At 38.4% G+C, this 22903-nt stretch overlaps 1 protein-coding gene across 2 annotated transcripts; it reads left to right on the plus strand.

The window, feature by feature from the left end:
• Positions 1-43: 43 nt before the first annotated feature.
• Positions 44-22209, plus strand: DCUN1D5 (defective in cullin neddylation 1 domain containing 5). Of its 2 annotated transcripts, XM_084783134.1 has the most exons (8): positions 44-387; positions 2031-2122; positions 6880-6950; positions 7328-7419; positions 18523-18631; positions 18710-18814; positions 20458-20560; positions 21896-22209. In XM_084783134.1, exons 1-8 carry the CDS (start codon positions 302-304, stop codon positions 21949-21951), a joined length of 714 nt encoding a protein of 237 aa, XP_084639260.1. In that variant the 5' UTR covers positions 44-301; the 3' UTR covers positions 21952-22209. The 2 variants fall into 2 exon arrangements, with proteins under 2 accessions (XP_084639260.1, XP_084639261.1); XM_084783135.1 differs by lacking the exons at positions 44-387; positions 2031-2122; positions 7328-7419.
• The last annotated feature ends 694 nt before the right edge of the window (positions 22210-22903 follow it).

Below are 22903 nucleotides of genomic sequence, written 5' to 3' on the forward strand. Positions count from 1 at the left end.
CGACGTCACTTCCGGCGTAGAGCCATCCGCTTCCGGGTCAGGCCGAGCCGCCTTGCTCTTCGTGACTACTCTAGGTGCCGCGCTGTCGCCGGTCCCTGCCCCTGGAAAGCCCGAGCCGCGATAGCGCCGGGCGAAGCGCTGCGCTGTCCCGTACCAGCCCTAAGAAGGAGACCCAGGGCGGGGTCGCGCCTCGGGCCTCCGCTGCGGTCCCTGGCAGGCAGGAACCGGCGCTGCGGGGCCTGCGGCGGAGCGCGACCCCCCTCCCCGGCCGCCCTGTCCACCTTGCCGGGGAAGGCGGAAGATGCCAGTGAAGAAGAAGAGAAAAGCCCCCGGAGTGGCAGCGGCGGTCGCCGAAGACGCGGGCCTCAAAAAGTGTAAAATCTCCAGGTACTACCTGCCCACAACCCGCAGGCGCTGTCTGCTCCTTCCTCCTCCGGTGCGGGACAGGCCGCCCGCCGGCCGCTCGCTGCGACGAGAGGGGCGAGCTCTGTCCTCAGGCGAGGCGGTCGGTGAGGAGCCCGGAGTGTCTTCCTCCTTGCGGGACCGAACCTCGTGTTCGCCTGTGCGGGCGCTCTGGAGTCGCCCCAATTCGTTGTCTTGAGTGCCCAGAGGGTAGGAGCCAGACGGCCGGACGTCAACCGTGCGCCTTCCCTCTTCTCTTCTTCTCCCTAAATTCCCGTTTCCCAACCGAGAAGTGGGCAGCTCTGCCAGGGTTCACGGCGTCCCTGGGTCTCACTTAAACCAAGGGGAAAGCTTGGCCCACACGTTGTTAAATGTCAGAGTGCGAAGAAAGGAGCAGAGCAGAAAGAATGTTGACAGCTGCTTTGGGAATGGGGAGAAAGGCAGCCTCGGCTATAATTGGTCTCCTGAGTTAGCATTTGAAGTGGCCTAAACCGAGCTGGTCCCAGCAGGACGCCTTTTAAATCACTGGCGCCTCTAAGTCCCCACTCCACCTGTACCAGTTCCCTACCCAGAGTTGGAAAAGGCCCTGTGTGGGTTTTTTTTCCCCCTAGCGTTGAGCCGTTGTTAGCTCTGCAGTCCGTTTTAGCCATTTGTAAGCCATTGTGCTCTGTGCTGTTTTAGAGAAGAAGAAAACAGAGCAGCGCTGTAGTTGAGCCCATTGCTCCCTTCGCGGCCTGTGTTCACTCCTCAGAAACCTAATTGCTGCGGAAAATCACTGCAGTTTAGTTTTGAGAACTGGGATTCCTCCCTCCCTCATCCTTTGGGCTGTCTTTGTGTTAATGGTTGACACTGAAAGTGACAAGTTAAAATGCTACCATTAAAACAAGACAGCCAGCACTGCACAAAGGAGATACCTCTGTAAGGAGAAATGCACTGCTTAAAACATGAAGGAGGTGACATGTTTAATCCTAATCTTTTTTAATCAATTGTTCCCCTCTCCCTTGGTCCCTTGGTGTGTTTTAACAAGAGTCTAAGTAATAGTTGTTGGGTGATTAATGTGATACAGTTTCTTTATGTCCTTTGATAGTTAACATTTTGCTTAACCTTTATTAACTCTTTGAGAATCATATATAAGATACTTAAATTAGGCCAGTTAAAATAGTTAAAGGGGCAGTATCAGTAGACTTCATGTGGTTCAGACTAAATTAGAACAGGGATTTTCATGCAAGTCAGCAGAATCGCAGTAAGGCCTTAGGCATTCAATGGCTGTATATAGCTTAGTGGTGAGAACAAGCTCAGCGTGAATAGTTCAGAGAGGGAGAGACTTACACTTTATTTACTCGTCTTGGGTTGAGACTTGAGGCTGCACTTCTTTATAATCTTGAAATCTGAGGAAATCATTTTAGTTGCTATTTTTGGAATTTGGTAGCAAGCAAAGTAGCATTTGAGTTTCATTGGTCAGAAATTTGTATGCATAAAGTACAGATACTTACTGCTAATACATTAACACCTTTCCCCATAATGCTAACTTAGAAACCACTGTGTTGGATTTACATGGAAGCAATTCTTGAACATAGTTCTTCACTAAGAGATGAGTCTTAGTCTTAGACATTTGTGTGTTTTCCAAGCTATTGCAGATCCCAGCCTCCTGCTAGACTAATCAGTGGAGAGGAAGACTTTTCAAGAAAGAAGTGCCTGGCTTGGTTTTATGAGTATGCAGGTAATGAAATTAATGGAACAAGATAACAGTCATGTGCATTGAAAGCGGTGTTTTATTCTTTAAACGTTATTCATTGCTGGCCTGTTTTGTTTTAGTACTGTCTGCTGGGATTATGCTCAAGCCTCAAGGGTCAGGGATTGGCCTGGAATGTAGTGCCATTCCAAGACTAGTATTTTTAATCTGTTTTTTGTAAGAGAGGAGAAACTCATTTACTGTGGGTGTATAAATAGAAACAGTTAACATTAAATGCATTGACTAAAGTATTCTGGGGAAGAAGTGGGTAAAGCTTTGTCTTTTATGTTTTTGTTGGTCTGTTGGTTTGTTTGCTTGTTTGTTTTGATGTGTGAGACAGGGCTTCTTTCTATAGTCCTGGCTGTTTGGAACTCACTCGGTAGACTAGACGGCTTTCAAGCTCAGAAACCGTCCACCTGCCTCTGCTGGAATTAAAGGCATATGCCACCATGCCCAGCTTTGTAAAGTGTTTTCTGATCAATATTCTAGGAAACAATATGCAAAACATTTACCTGTTCAGCGTTCTCTCTTTTTTTTCTGAACTAGAAACATTTTCTGAAGCTTTTAGGGTGCTGTGGCAAACAATTTTAAGTTTCAGAGATAATATACAACACATTTACCCTTTAATTTTATGTTTTTGTTTGTTTGTGTATTTTGGTTTTTCAAGATGGGTTTTATCTGTGTAAGAGCTCTGGCTGTTCTGGAACTCACTTTGTAGACCAGGCTGACCTTGAACTCACAGAGAGCCACCTTCCTCTGCCTCCCGCAGGCTGGTATTACGTGTGTGCACCACTACCACGCCTGGCTTTAAACTTTTATTTCTATAACAAATGCAATAATAAATTTTTTTTAAATGCTAATACTGCGGTATGTTAAATACTAGATCATGAAGACATAATAATTGATAGAAATAATATAAAACCCAACTCTGAAAGCGTCAGGATAATCTTCTTCTAGGAGCAGACTAACCTGAGGTGAGTCTAAGAAGTGGTTGAAGAACGGCTAGTCCAAGATGAGCAAAGCTATGAACAGGGAAGAATACTTGTTTCCTCCTGACTGTTGACTTCCACATGAGCACAGATGACAGTTTTTCTTCCTTAGAATGGTTTTGGTCTTTTGATACTAAAACTGATTTTTTTCCCCCTCTCTTTCTTGTTTTTTATCTGCTTCCCTCATTTTTTCTCTCTTATTATTATTCTCAAAAGTATTTCCATAAAGTAAAAATACATAGCAATTATTGCCTTATATTTGTACTAGCCATGTTAAGGTACTAAGTGTTAGTGTCTTAACTTACAAAGTTCCAGCTAACTGTATGGAAAGCTAGGCTAGTTTGAAAAGGGGGCAGCAACTTTGCTATTGGGATCAGCAGAGTGAACTCAATTGTATAATTTAAAAATTGTTTAGTAGCAGAATAGATTCTTTCTAGATCAGGGGAAATAAATGCTATTACTGGTATCCCAAGACAACCACTAACCCAATTTAAATGTAGAGAATTTTTTTTTTTACTGACCTCTATTTAAAATGTTGACCCATTATTAAAAATGTCAGTTTTACATATACATTATATAGAATCAAAAGGTTCTCATTTTTATTTTACTTTACAAAGGTTACTAAATACCATAAAGATTATTAGTGTGTGTGTCTTCTTTCTTTCTCTCTTCTTTCTTTTTTCTTTCTTTCTTTCTTTCTTTCATGCTTCTTTTAGCTTTTATTGGAATTTCCCTGGGTGCTTTAAGATTTGAATTAAATATTTATTTTCTATTCTGTAACATTTTTAACAGCCAATGCTAATAATTACTATCATTGTTCCAGTTAATAATTACTATCATTGTTTTGATAGTATATTGTTTTCCTTGTAACCATCTGTCAAGTAAGAGGTGGTATCCTCATTTTATGAATAAAAACTCAGGTTTAGATTAAATTGCCAGTGATGATATGGTACAAGAGCCAGGATTCAAACCACAGCTAACTGACCCTCAAGACCAAGACTATGTAAATCAATCAAATTTCATTTCTACTGGAAAAAAAATTGCTGGTAAAGTAAACTTGAGGTTACCTTCTGTCATTAAGTGAGGAATTTGATGAATATTTATGGAATGCTTTTCGGTGAGGACTACATGGTGGTATTAATTGGGATATAATAATGAAAAAAATCAGGACATGGTCCAGGCTTTCAAATGTGGCTCCTAGTGAGGGAGACCATTGTAAACAATATGTGTATAGCAAGGAGTTACAGGTTATAGTATGTGGAAGTACTAGAAATTCAGTACAGTCCTTAACAAAGTTTCTGCAGAGACTGTTTTGGCAGCAACTTCCTTGATAAGGGATCAGCCCTTTGCTGAATGAACAGTAAATGTTCCTTCTTATCAAATGGGGATATCCTTTGTGATGGAGACTATAAGCTAGGCCTACTCAGAGTGGATGATACAGGCAAAGCCTAGTACCTGATGCATGGTCAGAGCTCAATAATGTTAGGTGGTATTATTATTACCTTAGAGCATCTTCAGACATACTGGGTATGTATGTATGTATGTATGTGTGTGCTTCCCAAAATTAACTTCTGTCAAACTCACAGAGATCTGCCTCTCTGCCTGTGGAGTGCTGGGATTAAAGGCATGTATCCCACAACCCAGAGCACACTGACTTTGACCCATCTGCCTCTTTCTCCCAGGGGCTGGGACTATCCTGACTACCTTCCAGATATTCTTAGTGAGCTTAGTGAGATATGTGAATCCATATCTATGCAATTTAGATATAGAAAGCCAATTGTATAATAAGGCTCTAAGGGGAAAACACAAATTGAAAGAACATTTTTAAAATCTGTTACAAAGAATAAAAATACGATTAGAGTTCCTTAGTCTTAGTGAAATATAAGGTGAGCTAAATCAGTTCCATGACTGCTTAAATTTGGAAGTCAAAGAGCTTGAAAGAATTGATTGAATTAATTTGCATGCATCTTACCTGGGTTGAACTTTTCTGAGAACACTATAGTTTAAAAGAATAATTGACATTCGGTTAGGGAGTGAACTTTGGGATAGGCTTTGCTTTACACTTACGTCCCATATTTCCATTGCTTTTGGGAAGTCACTTAACATGCACAGATCTTGTCTGGCTAAGAGCATATGTGTATTTTATATAACTGATTTGATTTCTATTCGTGTGTTAACATCATTTTGGCATTCATTTCAGACTGTAAGAATATATTGAACACATAATAGAGGGTTATATTTTCCTACTAAGAAAATTTATAAGACATTGGCTTTATGTTTGTACCTGTGACCTAATTATAGTACTATGAGATGTACCTGCTAAGATTAGTGTAGTCTATGACTTATGTGAGTAGGGCTGGCTTTGTTTTGATCTGTGGTCCTGTGCAGGCCAAGCTCGCCTTGATCACCTGATCTTCCTGCCTCTACTAACCAAATGTTGGGATTCTAAACTCATGTACCTTGATTAGCTAAAGCTGGAGTGTTTTCTAATTGTTGAAGAAAGGAAAGTTAAAGAGTACAACATTAAAGGAGGACAGAGTCTCACGAAGAAAACTGCATGATCTTCCTCAGATTCCATATTCAGAGTCTAGATGAGTATGTTTACATGTAAGACAGTGCAACACGTAGAAAAGAGAACAAGAAAGGCTGAGCTATAGGGAACGAGGAAGAATGGAATGAAAGAAATAGTGGAAGTGATTGTTAGAAGATACTAAACAAGCTCATTGCTTCTCTAATTCTACCTCTTGCCACGAGCTTTTCACTATGGTGGTGGATAAGAGTATAAAAGTATTAAATCTAGTAGTGAACACGCAAAGTCAAAAGTGGAGTTTTCAAGCCTTTCCAACTGAGAAGTCCATTGAAGTGTGTAGACATTTGCCTGTTTAATTTTGGTGTTTGGTGTTTTTTATCTAAAAGTCTTTTTGTTTGTTTGTTTTTTAAGTTAGGTTTTTAGATTTGTTTTTTAAGGAAAATAAAAGCTGCTTTTGGATAATTTTGGAACGTTGTTTCAAGACATTTTTGTAATGATAAATCTATGTAATATTTCAAATCATAACATTTGATTTAGATCATTTCAAGGCTCAGAAAAATTAGCAGCAATACAGTTACTGTATTTTGGAAATCTAACAACAACAACAACAAAAAGAGTTGAAGAACTGCACTGACTTTTAGTGCTCTGGTTTAAAATAAGAAACAAAAAAGATGCTTCGGTCTATATGCTTTATAGCCTTACACTGTCAAAGTTTTTATTCAGAATAATTTCTTAGTAGGCTTTTGGGTTTGGGTTTGAGTTTGGGTTTGTTTGTTTGTTTGTTTGTTTTTAATGAGTAAGTTCACTTTTATTTAGATTTGTTTTTGCAAATTATTGGACTATTCCAGTGGAATAGTTCTTTAGTGCTGCTTTTTAAAAAAATGTTCTTAACTCACTGGGCATGGTAGGCTCACACCTTTAATTCCACCACTCAGAGGCAGAAGCAGATGTATTTCTGTGAATTCCAGGCCACTAAGAGCTACATGCATTCTGAAGACCTTATCTTAAGAAAAGTTTAAAAAATCCTTAATTCATATTGTAATGTCAAATTTAAGGAATAAGATTTTTAAGATTTTGACATATTTTTATTTTTAAAAGCTATGCTAAAATTCAAATGTACTTATTTGTAAAAATGTGGTATTTTCACGGGTGCCTTTAATATAATAGTTTATTTCATGTTCATAATAAATTGTAATAAAATACTATAAATTATTTTGTCTTTGAAGGTCCTGATGAAGTTGTAGGGCCAGAAGGAATGGAAAAATTTTGTGAAGACATTGGTGTTGAACCTGAAAATGTATGTTTTATTTCTAAGTACTATGAACCAAATAGATTATAACATTTTCTTCATAAATTTCTAAAAGTTGAGGCTTTAATATATTAAGCATATTCTTCATGTTTAATATTATAAATTCACACCTATGCCTTTTTTTCTTTTTAAAATCAGGCTAAGTTTGTCTTTTGATACAAATATAGTTTGTAATGGAGTGAGAGTCTACCTTCATAAACACTGCCTTAAGACTGGCAAGGTCATTGCTTTGTAATTAACAATACAGAGTGTATAGTGTTTAGTGGGCAGTGCAAAATCATTGTTTGAAAATGTGCTCCATGATGAATGCAGACATGATTATCTCTGATGACTTTTCCCTGTCATTTATGTTCTGTTCTTTCCAGATTATTATGTTAGTTTTAGCGTGGAAATTGGAGGCTGAAAGCATGGGATTTTTTACCAAGGAAGAATGGTTAAAGGGAATGACCTCATTACAGTAAGAACATTTTTTAAAAAACAAATTTGGTGGCTTATGTAAAGATCTTGTTGATATTTTATGCTTCATCGTTTTCAGGAGTAAGATTTTACATTAAAAATAATCAAATTGGTTTAATTTATAAAAAATCAGTTTGGGTACTAGCAAAATTATGTTCTGGTTTTCCAAATGAATAATTGTCTTTTTCATATTCTTTAAGAAAAAACTCAGGTTACTTAAAGCATGTTGATTCATTTGATGGGAGGATAAGGTTACTTGTTCACAGACAGGTTTGAGTAACAAAAGGCTTTCCCCACTCTTAATTTATTGTTCCTTTGTTTTCCATTGCTTAGAATTGAACCCAGTGCTTTGCACAGGCTAACAGAGTGCTGTACCACATCCCTGACCTCAGTTAAACTTTTAAGACAACACTGTGCTGTTAACCCTGTAGTTTTCTGTGTTGATAATGGTTTTACTAGCACATGTAAACTATTTTTAATTCTTGTTTATCTAGCACTCAGTTCTTAAGAAAGGATGTCTATGTATTTACCAGACAGTAAGATTAGGTATTTGAATTTTGGGTGCCTTATTTTCTTCTATTATTAAACCAACATTAACATACATGAGAGAGGGGGAGAGAGAACATGTTCACAGGCATAAGTCCTATCATTGTGTAACTGGTAAAGAAATTTATTGGAAAGACAGTGGTAAGTCGGGGATGAGACTGGTCAGTATTCACTATATGAAAAAGCATGCATGCTCACGCGCATGCACACACACACACACACACACACACACACACACACACACACATATTCATTCCTTGGATAAAGTCCTTTTCTCAGATGAGCCAAATGATAATTTCTAGGATAAAATTTAAAACCAGTTTTTCTCTTTAATTTATAAATAAAGAGTATGAGATGCAAAACGGTTAACAAAATACTTAGTGAAGTTTCCATAGTTTCTTGTGGCAGACTTAGGATCTAGAATTTAAGTTTCTTTTCTTTTCTTTTCTTTTTCTTTCTTTCTTTCTTTTTGGTTTTTCAAGACAGGGCTTCTCTATGTCATCCTTGCTGTCCTGGACTTGCTTTGTAGATAAGGCTGGCCTCGAACTCACATCGATATGCCTTCCTCTGCCTCCCCAGTGCTGGGATTAAAAACATAAGGTACCATGCCTGGCTTAATGACAATCAACTGGGACCCTCGGACCCCTAGGGAGAGAATGGAGGACAAGAGACATGAAGAACAGACAGCAAGTCAAGGAGTCTGATCAAGCTGACCAAATTTTATTTTCTCACAGGCAAATATGTACCATTGAAGCAGGAGGCTGAGTGGGGTGATGCGGGTGGGCGGTTTTCGCAAGATATCAGGAAGTCAGGAAGTTTGGCAGGGCGTGGGCCCCTGTGGTTCTGGGGTTGGGTGGAATTGTTAGGCATCTGGAACCACAAGGTGTTATCTGTAGACTTTGTTTCCCTCATCCTCTGAAGGCCTCTGTAATTCCAGGAATACTGAGAACAGCTAGAGAGTTACCTTGAGGGAGGAGAAGAGGTTACAAGGCAGCCTTCTGGAATGTACCCTGAGGCAAGGAGGGAAAGAGGTCACAAGACAGCCTGCCCCAGGTCCACTCAATGTATTATGCCAAGGTCCAAGATGCTTCCTGGCTATGGTCTTGGCTCACCACAGCTTAAGTTTCTTTCTCTTTCTTTTCCCCCCTTTCATTTATGGATTTCTTTAATAAAATAGAAGCCATTTCATTTTATAGTATTTGAGAAGAGTGAATTCTGTCATGCTTTAATTACAAGTTTTTTTAAAACTTTCGCATCATATAATTAGCTTTTAGTAAAAAGACTATGTAGAAATAAGCCGAGCTGATCAAATAATATAAACTCATATTTATGAAGCTCCATCTTATTAACATTGTTAGGTCTAATATGGTATATTAATGATGAAAATACTTTGACACTATTGTGATTTTTGGTTTTTGGGCTTTTTTTTTTTTTTTTTTACTGTTTTTTATAGGTTGCTTTTTGGGGAGTAGCAGCCTATAGGTGATTTTGTATTTGTAAACCAAAAAGTTCCTTATTGGGATTCTTTCCATAGTTAATGTAATTACAGAGCTTTTGTACTTCAAAATATTTTACTACAAAATATGACTTAGATTTTTCCTAAATAATTAGTATTGGTCTTAAGTACAAGGATAGGATTTGATTAGCCTGTGAACATGGTTTCTGTGTCATCTCCTACAGAAGGCTAACAGACTATGCAAAGCACCGCTAGAAGTGTCTCTCCCTCAGATATCATCCATGACTCTGATGGAATAACATGGTCTTGACATTTGCCTGGAGAAAGGCGATTTCCCTTCCCTATGATCTAGACTGCCATCAGAGTACATGGTGCCTCCCCAACTGGCCAAGTCTACCGCTGTAACCTTGTGATGAACTTGATAGTGAGGAGATAGTTTATAACGTGAAATTTAAAATAAGAGATGCCAACCAATCCACCTTAGTATAAAAACAGATAGGTTTTAATTTGTCTGATTTAACATAATAAAATATGGAACTATATTCTATTTCCCTTGAGATGATGTTGTTGTTTTAGAATTTAAACTAAGAATCTGATAGTCTTCAAATCATCAAGATAACTGTCAACTGTTAAACTTACTTTTTAGTTCACAGAAATTTTGAGTAAAATGCCACTAAAGAATAATTTGTGCATGGAGGTCAGGAATATTTAACTAAAATAATTACGATTAATTATCTGGATGTTGTAATGCTTCACAAGTTTTAGAATATTTTTTTAAAAGACACCTGTCTACAGGTGTTCTTATAGATGTTTATAAATTAGTTCATTTTGTATGAAATAATTTGTCAAGCACAGAGTTATAAATAATTGGCAGTTTTATGTTTCATGGGATTTGAAAGAGGTAATCTAGTTGTTAGAATCACAAAGTATATAATATTGCCAGGGTGTGTTTAAAATTTCAGCTATATGGCATAATATTGTTACATTATTTAGTATTTTATCTAACATGTAGAGGGAATTTAAACCATACTTTTTGGGAAACAATCCAATTTTTGAGCTTAGGAATCACACAAGACTTTTGCAATAGTGTTTAAGTGAGTGTTATTGATGTTTTAGGGTCTCCTGAGGGTTTTATAGAAGCTGAACCTTGTCCCTGTTAAGATGTGCTATTTTCCATGTTCTTGGGAGGCTGTGGACCTTTATTTTTCTCTAAGGAACATAGTTCTAAAGATTCTTGGGAGGTTTTCCCCCGGCATGTTACACTGGGCAGAGAACTTCTCCCACATCTGCTAGCTAAACATTTGATGTTGGCGTAAGGGTTAAAAACCATCCTGGTGGAGAAAACTATGATCACAACCTTTTGAAGGGACTGTAGGTGATCGTGGTGATGAAAAGCAGTGGTAGTCATCATGACAGTAACAGTTGTAGGAATAAATAGTAAATTTCCTTCCAGACGGGGCCATGTTGCACATTTTCTGGGCTTTATCTTGTGACCTGGACTTTGTCAAGAAGGAAAAGGACTGGCTTGACTAAATCTTAAGAAAGGGAAGAATGGGGAACTTTGAGTTGGTTGGTGGTGTTTGTAGGCAGGGGACTGGTAGGTGTGTGTGACGTCCATCCACTTGGAGTTTAGGCCAAATGCCGATCTCCAGCATTTCTTCTCTCTGTTCTTCTCAGAGTCTGACAATTTCAAAGTGCCGCCTTCTACGTTCCGGTTCCTTGAGGGGTAGACAGTGTTTCTAGTATACAGAAAAGATTCTTAATCTGAAACATGATACAGTTCTGTTACGTCAGCGTGCCACAACATACTTACTGGCATTCACACAGTAGGAAGAGAGCCTCACTTAGGTCTGGTGCATACATGAACTTTCCTCTTGTTTAAACGTTTCTTGAAGTATTTTTGCCTAAATCCTTATGTTGAAATTGAAGCCCATTCTGTACTCATTCAAACCACTCTATTCTTTGGGAATCTTTCATTGTGTCAGGAACCAAAAAATCTCTTTGGTTTTATTGAATGTTATTTAAAAACATAATCTCTTACTATTCATGATGGACTGTTTAAGTATATATAGGAATGTTCTTTCTAAGTTTGGAGATGACTGAGAGTCTGAACTACTAAATTTATTTGGGAATTGTGTGGTACTGATAATTGCCTGGTTATGGTTCCTGGTTTTATAGTTGCGTTAATGTGCTTATAATGTTGGTGATAAATGTGGAGCTATCTGCACCATCCTAACCTTAATAAAAGTAAATAGGGGCTGGAGAGGTGGCTCAGCAGTTAAAAGCACTGGCTGTTGTTGCAGAGGACCTGGGTTTAATTCTCACTATCTACATGGTGGCTCACAACAGTCTGTAACTCTGACCTCTGCAGTTTCCTGGCACACGTGCACAGTATATAGAGACACAGAACACCCATACACTTAAATAAGGGGGGACCCAGTTGGTGGTGTTAGCTTCTTTCTCTACACAAGACCTAAATGAAAGCTTTATGGATGCTAGGACATATTTGGACATCACTGTGTAGTGTAGGTGAGGTGAATGAGGTGTGTGTCTCAGAAGGAGCAGTTTCACATAATATTCCCATGAGATACTCCAAAATTGTTGTTTGAAAGTAAGAAATGGGGCTGGGAAGATGAGTGGATAAAGCACTTGACAACACAAGTTATGTGTCCCAATGCCCACACCAGAAGGCTGGACGGGCACCATAGTGGAGCCCACAGAGCTGGGGTGGCAGAGCCAGGGCATCCCAAAGGTAAGCTGCTAGCAGACTAGCCAAGTCAGTGAGCTCTGGTTTAGTGGGAGACCCTGCCTCGGTTAGGTTGAGAGCAGTCAGAGAAGACATTGGACATTGTCTTCCACATGCAGATAACCTGAGCCTACATGGCTGCACATACATAACTACATATACATGCAGGAGCAATAAGGAAACCAAGCTGAAAGGTTTAATTTATCTTGTGGCATTCCTATGAAGTTGTTATTCCTATGTTTCAGAAGATTTTATTTTTAATTATGTGTATTGTCTCTCTATATGTGGTTATATGTACTTGAATACAAGTTGCTGTGGAAGCCAGAGAGGTAATGACCCCAAGATATTTTTGGTTAGTTTTATAAGTATATAAAATAAGCATACAATTAACCATATGCTGAGAAAAAAATCAAATTCATTTTGAAACATATGCATACAGTTTAATTATTTACACCAGATGAAAGCAAATTTATATACTAATGAGAGTGATATGCGTGTTTATTTTTACATAACTAAGTCAGAAGCTGAGGAAATGACTTAGTGGCTTGAAGCAGTTTCTGTACTAGCCGAGGACCTGCACTCAGTTCCCATCACTGCCCCCAGCCCATACCCACTCCCCGTGGTGGCTGACAACCCTCTGTAACTCCAGTTCCAGAGGATCTGATGTTTTTTTCTGGCCCCTGCAGGTACTACATGCATGTGGTGAACAGACAGACATGCAAACCAAACACCCATACAAATACATCTTTTAAAAAATCATCTGAATATTTGATGCTTCAAGACAGTCAGATACCATCACTGGTGCTTTTCAGAGTCAGAATTGAGTGGTATTTACAGTTGTCAGTGCTGAGAATAGAAAATGTACAATGTAATACAAAATGATACGTGCATTTAGGGTGACTTTAGAAAAATTTACAAGTTAATGTCCTAATCCCAAGATAAAATGTAAGTTGATAACTTAAACAGTGTTTTTACTTATTTATTTATTCAGTCATTCATTTATTTTTGGTTTTTTGAGACAAGGTTTGTTTGTGTATCCTTGACTGCTCCAGACTTGAGACAAGGTTTCTTTGTGTATCCTTGACTGCTCCTGACTGGCTTTGTACAGCAGCCTGGCCTCAAACTCGGAGAGATTTGCCTGCCTCTCCCTCCCAGAGTACTTGCTGGTATTACAGGCATGCACCACCACGCCCAGCCCAGTTGACTGGATTTTCAACTAACACTAGAGCTAACTGTTTCACTTGTAACAGATCCTGATTTCTCATGAGTAGTTAGAGTAGATTTTTCTTATTTTTACATGAACCATGTTGTAAGGAACTAGTCCTTAGCCAAGTTAGACTTAACAAAAAAAATGGATTGCACTTATGGCAATGTGACACACTAAGTATAAAGCAGTAATTTCCATGAAAAATGGTTAAGTTCTTGATAAAATATAAAGGCATATTTTGAAAAAGCATACTGTAATTCATCTATAAATTACAAAAAATAGTCCAAGGCTAAAAATGAGAGGGCTCACTGTGTCAGGATTTATACATCTGTCATCTGCTGTAAGGACATCTAAATCATATACCTGGTCCCCTAAGATCTGGCTGATAACCTATCATGCATATTAATAACAGGACATATTTTAAGACCTGAGTAGAATGGGAATCATATCAGATTACTGTGGTTTGGTACATGTTGGATTGTTTAGGGTCACTATGTCTTTGATGGATTGACCTTTTATTGTCATACAATTGTCTGGTGGCATACTTTTAACCAACTGTTTTTATTTTGAGTTCCTTAAATCTCTTCCTTCCTCCGTACTCCATCCCAATCTCTTCCAACACCCCAGCACTAGGTAGGGGAGAAAGGTTATTGGGGAGAGGGGGTGTAGTTTTCCTCAGCTGCTTCCTGCTGTTTAAGGTCGTAGAGCATCCTCATTTCATGATAACTTCAGCTTCTTATCATCAGACCTCATCAACAGCAACCAGGAGCAGCAGGCCGGGGGGGGGGGGGTGTGAAGGGGGACATCAGCAGCCTTCTTCTTTCTCAGAGCCCCCAGTTTCTCTATGAGTCTGCCTTTCATCCCCACTGACAAGAACCACACCCCTGCAAGACGTAGTTCACAGCTGACAGACATCACATGCCCTCTGAGGAGGCAGTTATCTGCTGTGGACAGACTGGAGCAGCCCCATAGCTCACGCCTGGGATTCAGACAAGACCATGTTTACATATGACCAAAACTTCCACATCAGTTGTCCTCTTTGTTCTGATTACTGTCTTTGCTTGAGGTTTCATTAGTTAATACAAATGTAGCCACTATTGTTTTCTTTTGGCTATCTTCTGTGATAGATCATTTTCCAATCTTTTACTGTGTCTTTCTTTAAATTATTTTTTATTTATCATAAAAAATGGGTTTCGCTGTGCTATTTTCATTCATACATACATACATACATACATACATACATACTGTGCTTTGCTCATATTTACCTTTTACCTCCCCTCAATCATGTACTTTAAACCTACTTGTATTAGTTTGTTTGTTCAAAACAGTGTATCTAGTTGGACTGTGGGTTTTAATTTTATTTATGAACCCAGGCTGTGTATAGCTTGTAATTGCTCTATTTAAAATATGTATTATGTTACTGAAATTTGAGGATGTATTTTGCTATCCAAACATTTCCACTTTTTTCTTTATTACATTTGATTGTTCTTTTGATTTTTTTCCCTTTCTTACAGTTTTCTGTTGTTTTAGTACGTTCTAATAACCTTTGAAGCATTTTTATGACATCTGCTTTAAGATGTAAGATACGTCTAAACAACAAAAAAAAATACATGTCTAAACATTCCATTTGAAATCTGCCTTCTTGTCTTGGTAAGTGCTCTTTCTGTTACAACGTGGAGAGTTTGGATATTATGCCATGCAATTCTGCATCTTAGTCAGTCCTTTTATTTTTCAATTTGCATATTGTACCACCACTTCAGCAGAAGAGGGTTTTCTGTTGACTGGCAAGTGCAGGCGGAAAGTAATGCTCCGGTTCTACACTCAGGAAGGAATGTTTCCTATACCCCTGAGCAGGAATGAGAGTTGTTAGACCAAGTGCAACATCCTGACACTTTATCAGGATCTGGTAGGAGTGTCTTCTCACTGTTCCCGTAGAGTTACTGACCATACGGGGGCTATGCTCTTGTTAATACTGAAAGATTGTAAAGACCTTACTCATCATCAAGGAAACTATAGCACCCCTGGGCAGAGGAAGCTTGGTTGTTCGTTACTCCTAGAGTGAGTACAAGTCCTTGTTCTTGTGTAGCTTCTGTGACGCTGCGGGAATTAGGGATCACTCTTACTGTGTTGTGCTGAACTTGGACACTTTAGGGCACTAATTCAGTCTCCATTGCCATTGCTAGGAGTTGGACACTTTAGGGCACTAATTCAGTCTCCGTCGCCATTGCTAGGAGTTGGACCACTGTTTTAGTGACACTTGACTGAAATAGTGTTCACAATTCGAACCTTCTGTCTTCACAGGCTACTTCTTTCTCTGTCTTCCTGAACCTGGGGAATTGCTGGCCACGTGCTGGCTCACCGAGCTATATCTGCAGCTCTCCCCCCCCCTAAAGACATTTGTTTTATTTTTTCAACAAAATAAAATATAATAAGGTAAAGCAAAAACCATCATATCAAGGCTGAACAAGGCAACCCTACAGAAGGAACAGAGTTCTAAGAGCAGGCACAGGAATAAAAGGTCTACTTGTTCACACATTCAGGAGTTCATCAAAGTACTAAGCTGAAAGCTATAGTATATTTGCTGTTACATGGGTATAGACCCATGTAGGCCCTTATACTTGCTGCTGAGTCCATATGAGCTTTGCTCGGTTGTTTCAGCCAGCCTTGTTCCGCTGTCCTCCATCCCCTCTAGCTTCTCTGCTCCTTCTGCCTCTCCTTGCACAGGTTTCCTGAGCTCTAAGGGGAATCTGATGGAGACACCTCATTTAGAGCTGAGTAGCCAAGCTTTGTTTCCATCTGCTACAGAGAAGTATGTCTCATGATGGCTGAAAGGGCACTAATCTATGAATATATCAGAATATCATTAGGATGTATTTTATTGTTACTTTTTTTAGACCAGTAGTGTTTGGGTTTCTTCTCCTTTTCTCTGTGTATGATACATGTATGTGTGTAGGTGTGTGCACTTTGACGTACTCGTGGGTATGGAGGCCCATGTCATTCTCAGTCATTTTCTACTCCATAGGCAGGATCTTTCAGTTGAACCCAGAACTCAACACCTGCCTGGCACTTTAGTCCTCACACTCATGTGACAAGCACTCTATTCCTTGAACCATCTGCCTAGCCACAATGGCTTTATTTTTCCTCTGCTTTCCCAGAGCTGGGACTAATACGCATTTGCCACCACACTCAACTTGCTGTCGTCTGCCCCTTTAAGCATATGTGAGGCAAAAAGAAACTGAGTGGCCGCATGACCATATGTCATTCTTAAAGTCTTTCTCTTTCAGAATTTAAGATCTTGCTACAATGAACCTACACTGGCCTTGACCTCAGAATCTTCCTGCCTCAGCTTCTCAAATGTTGGGGTTACATACATGTGCGTGCCGCCACACTTGCTTTCATTCAGGATCTTATGGCTTAAATGCTCCTTGTGCATCAGTTGTGCTTAGCAGAAGAGAGAAGAGAAGCACACTCCTCAATCTTGTCAAAATGGGTAATTTGTTTTCTGTAAGAACGTTTCAGTATTCGCTGTTCTCTCATCTTGTTTGGGTTTCGCCCCTCCTGTAGTCGTTCAGGCCCAAATCCACTGAAAGGCTTTGCTTGTATTTGTTTTTTCCAGGTCTTCTCTCAAAGAAGGAAATCTGCAATCTCAAACACTGTATTTATTAAATGACTTAAATTCTGGTGATATTGGACAAAAAAAAAGTTAAAAATCAGTGATAGGTTAAAAATATTATGTAATTTTAATAAATATCAGTTTTTATTATTCAAATTTGTTCTTTGACAATGACATACATGTATATAATGCATACTGATTACTCTCATCCCCCACCCTTATAATGTCCTGTTAAATTGGAGTTTGTGTTAAATAATAAAATGATCAGAAAAATTAAATAGTAAAAATTGGTTACAGAAAAATAGAAAATGAATGGCCAAATTTGAATGTTAATTGAGTAGCTACAAATTTATCTTTATCCAGTTTGGACAAATGCTAATTGCAATGTTTAATGTTTTCAAAAAATACTCCTTATTTCATTTTCTGATGCTATCAAAGCTAGCAAGGAATGTTTTTAAAAGTCTTATCAATGTGTCAAACATGTAGCAGCATGAAATTCAGCTTTTTATAAGTACTAAAGATTAAATAAACTACAATAGTGACACACCAAATAGAATTATGACCCATACCACATTGATCCTCGAGTTGCTGACTTAAGCTGAGGAAGATTTTTGGTCTTGCATCATAAATTCTGAAATTCAGTTTGAATGGAGTACTGTGGTTACAGTAGATGACACAACCAGTTTAATCAAGGGAAGTTGGGTTGTTACATATTGATAGCAAGTGTGAGTTAGGTCCTGTGTTCTGCTCTGCATCCTTTCCCAATAGAAGAAATAAAGGCGTGCCAAAGCAATAGCCATGACTTGAGAATGGTAACTAAAAATGTCTAGAATGCACCTGGGGACTCACTCCGAGTGAGAAGGCCTTCCTTGCCTGCCTGCCTTCTTGCTCTAGGTAGTGGAGCTTGACAGCATCAGAAAACCAGCAAGACTTTTGAGCATTCCATTGATTTAGGTGTTTGTGTTAACTGTCTCATCTTTTTTTTTTTCTGTCTCGTCTTTAAATATAACCTGGGCAACTTGTTTGTAGTTTTACATTTGCGCCTTTCTTAAGTTGGATGCTTTGATGATTAGACTTGACTTTATTGACCAAATCTGCGGGAATCTGGGTTTGTGATTAGGTCAGTTAATGTGTTAATTTCCTCTGTGATATCCTAAACTTGTACGACTCCTTTTCACCAAGCTGATACCTAAGAACTTTCTAAAGAAATACAGCAATGACCTGGTTATTATCATTTGCTCAATTCGTGTTGAAGAAACAGAACTAAGATCAAACATGGGGTGTGGAGCCCAGAAGGCAGGCATTCTGAGGCATTCTGACCCTTACACCAAGACATGTTTGGGATTTGCTTGGAATTTTTGGTTGACATATTTAGTGCTCTTGAAGTTCTACAGTGTACTCTGTCATTCTTCTCTGCTTTATTATTGCATTGGTAGTGTAAAAACATATCTATTAGTTTAAATTATCAAGCTAAGAATAAATAAAGTACTTTCATATATGCACTCACTCATAGAATGTTCTCTTTCTGTCTTTAAGGTGTGACTGCACAGAAAAGTTACAGAGCAGATTTGAATTTTTGTGCTCACAGCTGAATGACATCTCATCATTCAAGAATATCTATAGATATGCCTTTGATTTTGCAAGGGTGGGTGCAACTTTCCCCTTCAGATCCTAAGTGGTTTCACTTTATGAACATACTTAAATTTTTTTACTAATACTTTAGGATAAAGATCAGAGAAGCCTTGATATCGATACTGCTAAGTCTATGTTAGCACTGCTGCTTGGAAGAACGTGGCCACTCTTTTCAGTATTTTACCAGTACCTGGAGGTATGTATGAGTATCTCAAAATGTTTAAAAATGGATTGAAAATACACTTTGATGAAACAAATTCTATACTTTAAAGAATTCAGCATGCGTAAAGAAATCTGCTAAGATAGTTTTAGGCAAAAGTTTGTGCTATTAATATATTCTGTACATAAGATACTTGGGAATTGGGCTGTAACTTGGTAATAGGATACAGGCCTTGCATTTGTTAACACTTTGATACCATCCTCTATACCCCATTAAAACAAGTTCAAGGGATTTTCATTCTACTTAGGAGGAGCCAGTGCTAGAACTTACTCTCTTGAGGTTTTGGTAAAAGAAAATGGATGTTAGCACACAGATTTCAAGCTTCTACACCAGATTCTACCTCAGTCCCACTCCCCACCCCCTAGTCTTAGGTAGAAGCATACACAACTGAATTTATTTTAGCAATAAAACTTTTATTTTCTAATTGGACTCAATATTGAGAAATAGAGTATGGTGTTAATACTTAGTATGCACAGATATGAGCATGGCTGTCATAGTCATCTGCTACACTGCTTACTGTGCATCATATGGTACATCCATCCCATCAACGTCCTTCTAACAGTTTTACTGCACCTGCTAAATCCAGCGGCTCTAAGGTGTGATCCTTTTTCCATTGATTCATTTGTCTGACTTTATACTTATTTTTAAACTTACTAACTTTCGTTCTTTGGTCATAGTTCTAACCATTTCCTATTCCTATTGGAAATAACATCATACTGTTTGCTTGTCACAGAAACTTTACCAGAGAAGTTTTATTTAAAGCCTGGGTAAATCAGTTTTGTATATTGGTAAATCTTTGTGACCAGTAAAGTTGATATTTTTGATGATTGATACTTACCTTTTTTGCTACTTGAACAAATAAACATACATTTAGCTAAATATGAAAATAATCATTTCTGTGGGGGTTTGAAGAGACCTAGCTATGTTTAAGCAAGTTGTATCATTTAGCTGTTGAGGAAATGGGATTAGTTTGGTATTTGGGGGATTTATTTTGTTTCTGTTGTTGTGGGTTGGGTGTTGGTTTTGGGAGGAGATTGTGTTTTAAGGGGGGCATTGACAGGGTCTTGCTAGATAGCTCAGGCTATCCTTGATGATGTGAGCATCCTGCTTCAGCCTCCCAAGTGCGGGGATTGCTAGTGTGTGTTCATACCTAGTTGTACTATAGGGGATGGAGCCCTGAGCTCCTTCCAGCCAAGTTCTCGGCCACAGAAATAACTTCCCCAAGAACATTCAATTGAATGTCCACAATCAGATTTGGATCCAAGCTCTTATTGTGTCTACTACTACTGTAGATGCCTCCTTCAAAGTGCACAATGCACACAGGTTCTATATAGTGGAAACTACACAGTCAGAACAACTACATGTAAGATAGGTTCTATATTTTGATCTAATTGAGTGCCACATGGGTATACACATATGTAAATCTCAGTGTTAGTCTTATTGCCTTCAGGAATAAAATAGATGGTGGCATGTAAATGAGCCTTGAAAAGCAAGTAATTAAGAAAGGAAGAAATGTTTTAGAAAAGGCCAAATAAGAAATGGACAACTAGAGTCACTAAAACCAAGCCCCAATAAGAGTGTTGGTTCTGTAGCCCAAATGTTTATATCGTTTTCCACAGCAATCAAAGTATCGTGTTATGAACAAAGATCAGTGGTACAATGTATTAGAGTTCAGCAGAACAGTTCATGCCGATCTTAGTAACTACGATGAAGATGGTGCTTGTAAGTATATTATGAATTCCTATGAAAATAAAATTCCTAAAGATACTAAATGAGACTATGCATTCTGTAATATTAGCAAAAAGTTTGAACTAGTGTGAGAGTAACTCATTACTTAATCAGAGTGTGGGGGAGACAGAGTCTAGATTCAGCAGTGCTGTAAGATCTATGCTAGTTAATGAAAAGCTTTGATTCCTCAGTGACTAGACATTACAACTAATGATCATTTCTCAGCCTAGAAGTCATAACCCTAGTTTGCCCCTTGCCTTTTCATTTCTGTATTTAAAAGGACAACAGTGCAACAAATTAATTCTGTACAACTCTTAAGCTGTGATCTCTGCTGTCATTAGGGGTGCTGTAGTGTTTTCAGTGTTCTCAGGAGTACAAGAGTAAGTAAAAGTGACAATGAAATAATACACTTCAGCACGGAGGAAGCAAGGTACTAAAGAGACAGCCTGTCTCTCATATGTAGTGTACTTTCCCTACAGGATGGGGTTGGGTTGAATTCTTGTTTGAAGAAATAATCATTTTGGCAGCCAGCTAGCAGCCCAAAGGCTACATAGGGCCTACAGATAAGTATCTGTATATGTTGAACTAGCATTTAAAACTGAGAGGTATGATATAAAAATAAGCTTGTAAATTTATTTGAAGGATCAGAAAAGCTGACGCATTGCACCTGTATTCCTTTGTAGGTTTCAGAGGTTGGAACCAAGTAGTGGCTTGTGTTGAACTTGCTCTCCAGTTTGGCAGTCCACGCAGTATTCCAACATTGCCATTTACTGCTTTGCCTGCCCGGCTGCTTTTGCATGGTGTGCTAAAAGCAAGAGAGGAAAGAACACCCAGAGGTTTTATGTTTTGAGAAAAACAAGACAAGCATAATTCTTCGTGGTCATACTTTCCATACATTTTGAAAATACAAATACTGAAACCTCATTTAAATTGACCACTTGGCTTCTGTTGGTAAACATTTGAAACCTTATAAAACTTATTTTCAGAATAGTGGTCAGTCAGGTAGTAGGCGTTTGCTTTATGCTGTTCTTTTTTACTATGTCCTATTTTTACAATAAGGTCTCGTGTGGCCACTCCCCCTTAACAAGTGCTCATACTTCTTGATATAACAAAAATATATTTTCTGAGTGTTTGAATGCAGTGTTACGGGCAAAGGTTAATTTTTGCCTCCTATATAAGGGAGTTCATGAAACACTCCTGAGAAGGAAATAACTGGGGGAAAGCAGGAAGCAGTAGGCAAAGGACAGGTCAGGTGGGCCCTTGCCACCTGGGAGCTATTTCAAGGAATCAGTTTATTGAATTATAACAAAACTCGTTTCTTCTTTCTAGGGCCTGTTCTTCTTGATGAATTTGTTGAGTGGCAAAAAATCCGTCAAACATCATAGCAAGAACTGTTGTGAAGAAAATGCAAATCTTGTGAAGAAAATGCACAAAGAGGAGGGAGGATATACAGAGGGTGCATTTTCACTCACGAAAGACTTCTCATAGTACTTTTTTTCCTTTTTTTTAAAGGAAGTTTTCTTGTTACATGTGATGGGCATTGAGCCACATGTCTTCTGAGACTGAATATTGACATTTTTGTTTCAAGTTATGTTTTTAACATTTATTTCAGAACAATAAAGATTCAGATTTGTGACAAAGGCCTTAAAGTGAAGATGTCCATTGAATTGTCAGAGTGGCATTTATTTTGGTAAATTTGATTTCTTGAACTTTTGAAGTTCTAAAGCACTATGACTTTGTAGAACTTTAAAGACTAAGCAATCTAAATATTTGGAAGTGTGGAAAGGGCTCCAAGTTTAGGTTTCTATAAAACCTGTTTATGCACAAACTAATGAGTATAGGGTTGGAAAGATTATGTCCAAGTTGTCTTATTTTTTAACCCTTGTTTTAAAAGCATTCTTAATGTGAATTGTAAGTTTCTGTATCTCTGTAAGTTAAAAAGTTACTATTTCCAAGAGCAAAGTCAGCCTTATGAATGTTTTAGAACCAGTATTGAAGTTGTGTCTTTCTTACCATTATTTAGTAATTAGCATGATTTTAGCCATGATGATATATGGGGGTTTGCTGAGAGCACTTTGTGGGCCTTCAAAATACTTGAGCTTCACTGTTGTAGACTTGGCTAGGATGCGCACTGGAGAAGAAGGTAACATTAGGAAGGATGAGAGACTTGGTGTAATTGTGCACCTCATGAGACCATATATCCCCCGTTGTGGGAGTCAAATTCAGGACCTTAGCCTATGTGACCTCTGCCCTGGTCCCAGTGACGCAGTTTACGTTTAGAGTCACACAATTGCTATTTATCTCAGTCTTAGGCTACTAGCAGAAAGGTTGTGACAA

This window comes from Acomys minous, assembly GCF_964271855.1.
Source record: "Acomys minous genome assembly, chromosome: 5".
Classification (NCBI taxonomy): domain Eukaryota; kingdom Metazoa; phylum Chordata; class Mammalia; order Rodentia; family Muridae; genus Acomys; species Acomys minous.